Source organism: Crassostrea angulata, chromosome 5 (assembly GCF_025612915.1).
Source record: "Crassostrea angulata isolate pt1a10 chromosome 5, ASM2561291v2, whole genome shotgun sequence".
Lineage (NCBI taxonomy): Eukaryota > Metazoa > Mollusca > Bivalvia > Ostreida > Ostreidae > Magallana > Magallana angulata.
Window position 1 is genome coordinate 46,058,215 of NC_069115.1, and position 7,952 is coordinate 46,066,166.

The 7,952-nt window shown below is 34.0% G+C and overlaps 2 protein-coding genes across 2 annotated transcripts; both read right to left on the reverse strand.

Moving 5' to 3' along the window:
• Positions 1 to 46: 46 nt before the first annotated feature.
• LOC128183639 (uncharacterized) lies at positions 47 to 4,130 on the reverse strand. Its single transcript, XM_052852742.1, has 5 exons — positions 3,060 to 4,130; positions 2,119 to 2,414; positions 1,942 to 2,032; positions 1,162 to 1,347; positions 47 to 235 (listed from the first exon to the last, which is right to left on the reverse strand). The coding sequence occupies exons 1-5, from the start codon at positions 3,202 to 3,204 to the stop codon at positions 213 to 215; spliced, it is 741 nt and encodes a 246-aa protein (XP_052708702.1). The 5' UTR covers positions 3,205 to 4,130; the 3' UTR covers positions 47 to 212.
• Positions 4,131 to 4,281: 151 nt separating this feature from the next.
• Positions 4,282 to 5,508, reverse strand: LOC128183642 (small VCP/p97-interacting protein-like). Its single transcript, XM_052852745.1, has 3 exons — positions 5,373 to 5,508; positions 5,000 to 5,167; positions 4,282 to 4,738 (listed from the first exon to the last, which is right to left on the reverse strand). Exons 1-3 carry the CDS (start codon positions 5,430 to 5,432, stop codon positions 4,724 to 4,726), a joined length of 243 nt encoding a protein of 80 aa, XP_052708705.1. The 5' UTR covers positions 5,433 to 5,508; the 3' UTR covers positions 4,282 to 4,723.
• Between the last annotated feature and the right edge of the window lie 2,444 nt (positions 5,509 to 7,952).

Genomic DNA, 7,952 nt, shown 5'->3' on the forward strand with positions numbered 1-7,952 from the left:
TCTCCTGATTTTACACCAAGATCATGAAGTATGGTCGCAAAAAGTACAAAAATACATTTTTATTAACCAGTAGTATAGACTTATTACATTTTACTTTGGATAGATCACATTTTGTTTCTCTTAAGATAGAAGAATACATGTATACGAGTCCATAAATGTTCACAACGCTGAAGATCACTGGTTGGTGTCCACCAATCTAAGGTCCCGGTAGTTTAACTACCTGTTTTTTTTGACACTGCAAAATTATAATGTGTTTCACTTCAAATAAGCGATTTCTCAAAGAAGCAGTACAATATATAATGTGTTGAAAGTTAAATACAAAAGCAACAAGCAGGCACGTAGCATCAGGGGGGCCTGCCCCCCCCCCCCCCCCCCCCCCCACTTTTTTGCGCAGTAAAGATTTTTCGTAATTTTACTTACATACAAAAAATTGAATTAAAATGGAGTTGCCCCCCCCCCCCCCCCCCCCCACACACACACTTTTATGGGACCATGTAAAAAATTGAAATGAAAATAAGGAAATAATCAGTGAAATTGAAGTTAAAATTATACTACTCCCACTTTCAAAAACGATGCTACGTGCCTGACAAGTACAATGACAATAGTCAATCATTCTGATGAATGTCAATGCCAGGTATGACAAAGTAGACATCAAGACCAAATTGATTGCTTACTGCATTTCTTTGTAGATAGAACCGTTTTAACAAGAGCTTGGACTTTAGGTTGTAGTGTCAAACGGCAATGTGACATAGGCATGTCTATTTCATTGTAGGCCACTCATCCATGGCTCTTTAAAATCAGCAAGATTTGCCTGGCTTTTCAATTTGAGCTAAGACTACACAATCGGTGTATATTTCGCTTGAAACCAGTGTCACTTTTAACTTGTTTTGACGTAAGAAATAGATAGATACACCTACCGAAAGTCCAAGTCTTGTTAAAATGGTCCCACATAACAGCGCATATTATGCTCTCTCTCTCTCTCTCTCTCTCTCTCTCTCTCTCTCTCTCTCTCTCTTTTGAATACAATAAAAATGAGCTTTGCAAGCCAAGGGTGACAGAAATAGAAAAGGAGCAAATTGTAACCTTCAAAAGCAAAAATATGTCGAACGAAAGGGACGCTAAACACAAAAATTAAATCAACCAATTAAATTAAAGACACACCACAATATTCGATAGGGTCCTGCAAGTCTTTCCAGTTGCCCGTTTGTTGACATCGCCGTGTTATGTTGACTGTGACATTGGTAGCACAGTGATAATGGACCACACTCCCCACAGCCAATGGACTGTGCTCAGGGGTCGCTTTGGAAAATACCAGTTTATTTCCATGCTGCGAGTGCGGCAGACATTCTAATTTTAAAAAGTATGTTTTTGTAAACTATAAGTATTTATACATGTACAACGACTAATGATATATTTTTAAAGACCTTTCAACACATTTAAATAAAAAGCTATCATTCATAAGCTACCTATTTTTTTTTAAAACTTGGAACCAGTACATATGCATGTACTAAAAGAGATTAAATACTTTGGAATATATGTACTTATTTTTCCGTATAATTTGTGCATTGGGAAGCCCTTTCTATAAGCTTGAAAGTGTTCACGACTTATCTGTAAGTTGAACAGTAAAACACATTAACACACGCATGTAGTACCGAACTACTGGTATGAAAGGTATGAAAGAATTAATATGCACTGTAACATTCCGAAATCGAAAGGCAAACAGTTTCGCCGTTCCAAAGTTATCTATTATTTTTGTAGATTTATTAGTTAATGTTTAACTTTTGCATGCTATGTTTAATGTTTTGTTTTATGTAACTCAATTAATTCATGACTGTATGCCGACATGGTAATTGTCAATAAATGAATTGAATTAATTTTTTATCATTTGGAGATACGGTGGTAGATTATACTTGTACTACAATTTCGTAGTATTTTTTATACCTGTAATACTGCAGGTTGTCGAATTGTCTGCCAACTCCACACATCTCTCTCCTTTTTTACAAATTGATCCGTTGCAAGGGGATACATCAACCTACCAAAAAATTATATAAATAAAATAAACGAACCAAACAAAACCCATTACTGTATGATACGAATAAGGTGTACAGCAAATTTTACCAGATTGTCCATTTTATTTCTCTCCAGGTATCGCCAAAGGGCGCCCACTTTCAGTGAGGTTTTCACTGCTCTTCTATGATTGATTTCACATTGATGAAATTGATGATTATAGTTGACTGATTTACAATTATTTCGTAGCAGACATTCCTTGATGCACGTGAAAGGCCCCGTACGAGACAAACTCCGTAGGACGTTCCCCTCCAGTCGGCCCTGTTGGAACGTGTCCCAGCTGTAGCACTTGGCAGGCTCTTGGCAAATAACCGAGTAAACGTGGTAGAGCAAGGTTAAATAGACGTCTATAAAAGAGGATACCAAAACGAACATAACTGGGTGTCATTTTATTAATTCAGAGCAGAGTTTACATTTTACATTTTACAAATAAAATGAATTTAGGGTGGGGGTGGGGGGTGGGTAATTAGTTTTTATTGTACACGTGTTTAAGGAATCAATCCAAGATAGTTTATAATAGCTTCCAAAATCTGTTTCTTTAGTAAAACTTCAACAATACTAGTATGATAAATCAAGGTATATGGTATTTTTGAAGTTGTTTGTTATCTTCAAACTCATTAATTAAAATTTGGATATGTAGTTAGGTAGGGTAATATTTCTGCCTGCCAATGGTGCACGAGACAAGTAAAGTTCGGGTAATATTTAATAATAAATAAAATGATATGTAAAGTACCATGTTCTACAAAATATGTCTCGTACGTTACTCGCGTAAAGGAGTGATTCGAAAAGCTAGTTATTTAGGCCTTTACGTTTTTACCGATCGCAATATATAGAAATTACATTAGATTTTACAATAATGAGGAATTGAATACCCCCCCCCCCCAAATAAAAAAACAAAAACCCAAGACACACCCACCCTCACCCCAAAAGACACGCTCCCGCAATAAATGTAGTGCTTAATAAGATATGAATATTAAATGTAATTTACTCACATATCCATCCACGGAGTCCATAGATTATCAACAACATCGTCACATTTGAACAGTATTGTGGTTTATAGGGGGAAATGTCTTGTAATAATATTTGTGTGCATGCCGTGTTAATATTGGCTATTTTTCTTGTGTTTTTCTTCAACATATGTCATTTATTGACACGGGGAAAACGTTCTAACGTTTTATTGACAGAAATCGATTCGTTCCGTAGAAATAAATTAAGATTACGAAATTATTTGTTCTTTGTTAAATAAGATAAATCCCGAAAGGAAATTAAACATTAGTTCCAAAGATAACTTCGAAATATTTCCAAAAATTAGGTCAATTAAGTTTTTATCAAAACAGCATTAATAGTATTTTGTTCTCTAAGTTTTATTTCGTTATTGTGGATAAACGTTTACGGCATTTTAAAATACCAATAGTTTAATATCCTCAAAATTTCTCTGTGCTTTGGAAACCAAGATCCTTTGCATGAACGTAGTCATGAATAAACACAAATACTTGGACAAAGAACGATAAAGACCAACTACCACCAGTATCCTACAGTTTCAATCAGTCAAACGTACGGAAAGGTGAAAATCAAATGCATCATTTTTTAAGATACCACAACACAACATAAATTTAGCTTATTCTCGACCACTCTATACCTTGTACATCGTCGTGTAAGGTTAGGGGTCCTCTACACACTAATACCAACCCGAACTTCTATAACTCAAAGATATGGATTTTATCGCCTTGAAAGTGACAGAAAAAAATCATCAAAGCTACAATCGTTGCGCTACAGAGATGGACATTAAGAATTGGCGATAGAAATGGGTTCAAATTGCTATATTGTTACAAACTTTCATAAAGATGTGTCAAGGATCCCTAAACCCAAACCATGTGTTAGTAACAATACACCGCAAAACAGTTAAAATTGTACGGTATATTTATTACCTATAACAATCTGAAATTCTGCACATATATCATAGAATATCGGTGAACAAACAAGCTACTTCGTTTGTGTGTGCGATATGGTGATTTTTTTTCATTATATTTTTTTATTTTTCGCCAGTTAAGGCAGAAGGGTAATTTCTACATCAAAGCTACATGTAACTGTGCATATAAACAAAAGTATATTTCAAAAGGTGAAATTTAATTCTTTGCTTTTGTAAACCTTTTAGATACAAAATCATTCTCCTTACACAAAAACTGATTAGATATACAAGTTAGCAAAATCAAATGTAGTAAAAGTTTTTTATTGTTAAACACAACACAACATAAATGAAAGGTATATGATATTAATGAGCATGTTAAGCCACAATCCATCTACAAATTGTTATTAATAAATTTGACATGAAAACCATCTCAGGCACCAGCTCAAAAAGGCAGTTACTGGGTTGACATACATCCTTAACTTCACAAAAATATTTTCATACAGTCTTATACTCTTTGACAATATTATTTAAAGAAAAACATCATTAAAAAAGACAAAAAAAAACAAATAAAAGTACAGTAAAATGTCTGAGATAAATAAGGTGGTTTTGTTCTCTGTTCTTAAATAAATGTTTGTATCTATATATCCAGAATTATACAGAAAACAACATATAAATATCACTTAAAAGTTTCCTTTCCAATACAAATATACTTGTACATGCTGCCATATCCTGGGGATGGTGTAGGTGTTAGCTAACTTGCCACTGTGAGATGGAAAAAAAATTGCATATCAACACATTAGAATAAAGTACAAATTCAAAAGACTGCCATTGTTTAATTATTTTCATATTCATGTCATAATGACCACATTATATTTAAAAAAAAGATTGAATTCAAAGACCCAGTTAATAATCCTGCTCAATATTGCCACATTTAATGTTGAAGATAAATGCATACACTATTACAGTGTAATGTACAATGTAGTACAAGAATTCTTTGAACTATTAATGGTAAGCAACCCTCACCCTAAGTCCTCCACCTTCCCCTCCCCCTCCTGACTGCTCTGCTTTCTTTTCTATGTCCTCCCTTCTCTGCTGCTTTCGCTTTAATGCCTCTGGATCTTTCACTCCCCTCCCTTCATCGTCTCTTTTCCTTTTTTCAGCTGCTTCGGCCATTTGTCTTCTTCTTGTCTCCTTCAAGAAAACTATCACCCATCAAAACGTAACGTTAACGTAAACTACAAAATGTCTTAAAAGCGTTTCTTAGTCACAGGATCCTACATTATCCACTCCAATAGCTCTCCAAGGCCACATCCCGAAATTTAAAGCAAATGAATAAACATTTTGTTGCATCTAAAAAGAAAAATATTTTAATCAATTATTTGAAATTAGAACCTACAGGGCTTGGTTGATCATAATCGTCGGCCTGTCCACCTAAACAAGGCAGACAAATTCCCATCTCAGTTCACCGTTCAGTCAAATATTGTCAATCAGCGCGTTTTGTTTATTGTTACTTTCACTTTGTAGATGTAGTGTTGAGCCCGATCAATTAAAAATGGAAGTACGAACCCGACTATTCTGATTAATGAAATCCCAATCTAATTAAAATTAGAACTTCCATCCGCTCCCCAGTTTTCGATATGTCGCGTATCGAAAACCGGGGAGCGGATGGAAGTTCTAATTTAAATTAGATTGATGAAATCCAATCACATTGATATTGTACTACACTTTTTAAACCAATCAAAGTACTGAAGAACTAACGGGAGTTGATTTTGTCGATGTTTACTTATTTTAAAATCAATGATATGTTATTTTGCATGACAAGTACATGTATACGTATAGTTTGTAATTTGAATTACGCATATTTTTATAATATGAATTTTTGAACTTTTTCGACTAGAATGTCGAGAAACCTCCATATGAATCATGTTAAATAATATTTAAAGACAAAATTAATTCAATCAAACTATGTATCAGTGGTAGAAATATTTCTCGAAAATTGTAATGATCCAAGCAATATTCAACTCTAGTCTCGTTCAACCAAACGTTTGGCTGACACCGTAAATCTCCGACAAGGGTTTACGGAGACAGCCGAGCGTCGAGTTGAACGAGACTATATTGAACTCTGGCGTAGGAATACATACGACTACAAAAAATACTTAAATTGTTAGTACCATTTAAAATCTGACTATTTTTAAGGTATTTGTAAATAAGTTTCCTTGAAAAATAATTCTTTAGCATAAATTACATCGAATTCGTCAATTATTTTCAAGAACTAAGTCTTGTCAGGAGCAATGATTTGTGCTGAGGTCCAAACACTGTTTCACTTTCGGTTTGTCAGAGTGACTGCATAGGAGAGTTGATTAAAAATCAACTCCCAAAAAGTAACAAGTAGGCTAAACAAAACTCAACGTCTCTAAAGATGTACATTATTTGAATAAACGTCACAGACTTTGACAATTCAATTATGTTGGAGTGTTCTATAAAACTTAATTGAAAAATTGGGTCGTTAGGTCGAAATACTCCCCCCCCCCCCCCCCCCCCCCCCAATTTTCGCACAAATTTTTACATGTAATGGTGATACTGTCACCCATCCAAATCTCACATCCCAATATATTGAAGACATGTTCAATAAAATTAATTGACAACGCACAAATTTGTTTTTTTTTCAAATTCTAATAAATTGTGGTCGGACGATAATGAAAAACAACTATTAAAAAATAAATAATGGCCTTATCAAAAGCAGATTGCAAGTGTCACTTCAGTATTTCACTGAAGGTTCACGTCAAAACATGGCTGAGGCAAAATAATTCCCGAATTTTCCTTTGAATTTGGGGCGTTTCCGCTCGAGACAGGAGCTCATTTTTTTATGAGATGAAAACAATGTGTAAGAGGTCTAAATATTCCGGTTTTGTAATAATGCGAGGTCATTTGAATTTTTGATGCGTGTTGTTTCCGGAGGTGGGTGAAAATGAAGGCCCGGGCTTGATTTTCAAGCACATGTGAAACTTCGAGGTAAGCAAAGTCTCACGCCTTTCTGGATGCACGTGTGTATTTTGTTAGAAAATTGTAAATGAAGCGTTGTTTAAACAGATGTCGAGAGGATTTTTCCCAGAAGTTCGTTTTGAATTTTTAATTTGTATGTAAAGTTATGCAATTTCGGTAAGAATATATAGTAAAATTTAATACTGTAGTGCAACCTTTAAGCGCAGTATTTATACACATGCTATTAGATCATCTTCCACTAAGCTAACTTAGGTCTTGATGAATCGAAATGACACGTACAATGTAATGATATAACATGCTACACCCCTGCATAACCTGATTCTCCAAACTGAAGGGTCAGAGTCAAAACTAAACAAAAAGCCATAAGGGTTAACTATAAATGCATGTACTTACAAGAATGTAATGCATTAAGTAACTAACGATCGAAGTCACATATGTCAGTTGTTAGTACAAATTATTGTTCCTCTCCTAACACTAAAAAGTTTTGTGAAATCAGTTACTAGTAGTTCATTAATTGATTTTTTTTTATTGTTAATTTTTAATTTGGCTAAATTTCATTGTTGACCTTTTTTTTAAGCACTAAAAAGTTTTGTGAAATCATGTCTTCAAATAGCAACACACCAATAAGAAAATTGTTTGTTTATTACAAAAATTAATCAAATTCTTTGTTCACCCCCATTTACTTTTTTGACCTTTACAAATACATTGTATATATGTAAATATGTTATTTTTTGTTCTTCATGTACCATCATATGGTTTTGAAATGAAAATGAACTGAAATGAACAAGATAATTTGGCATCAAATCGGCCGCAAACTTTTCAAAACCATGTCAAAAATATAAATGAAAAAAAATGCGCAGAAATACTCTCTCTCTCTCTCTCTCGATCAAGAAACAAAATTACTCGATAAAACTGAAAGTAACAAACAGCACTATTTAATGGAACTCTTAATGTAGGAAAATATGTAAAGCCC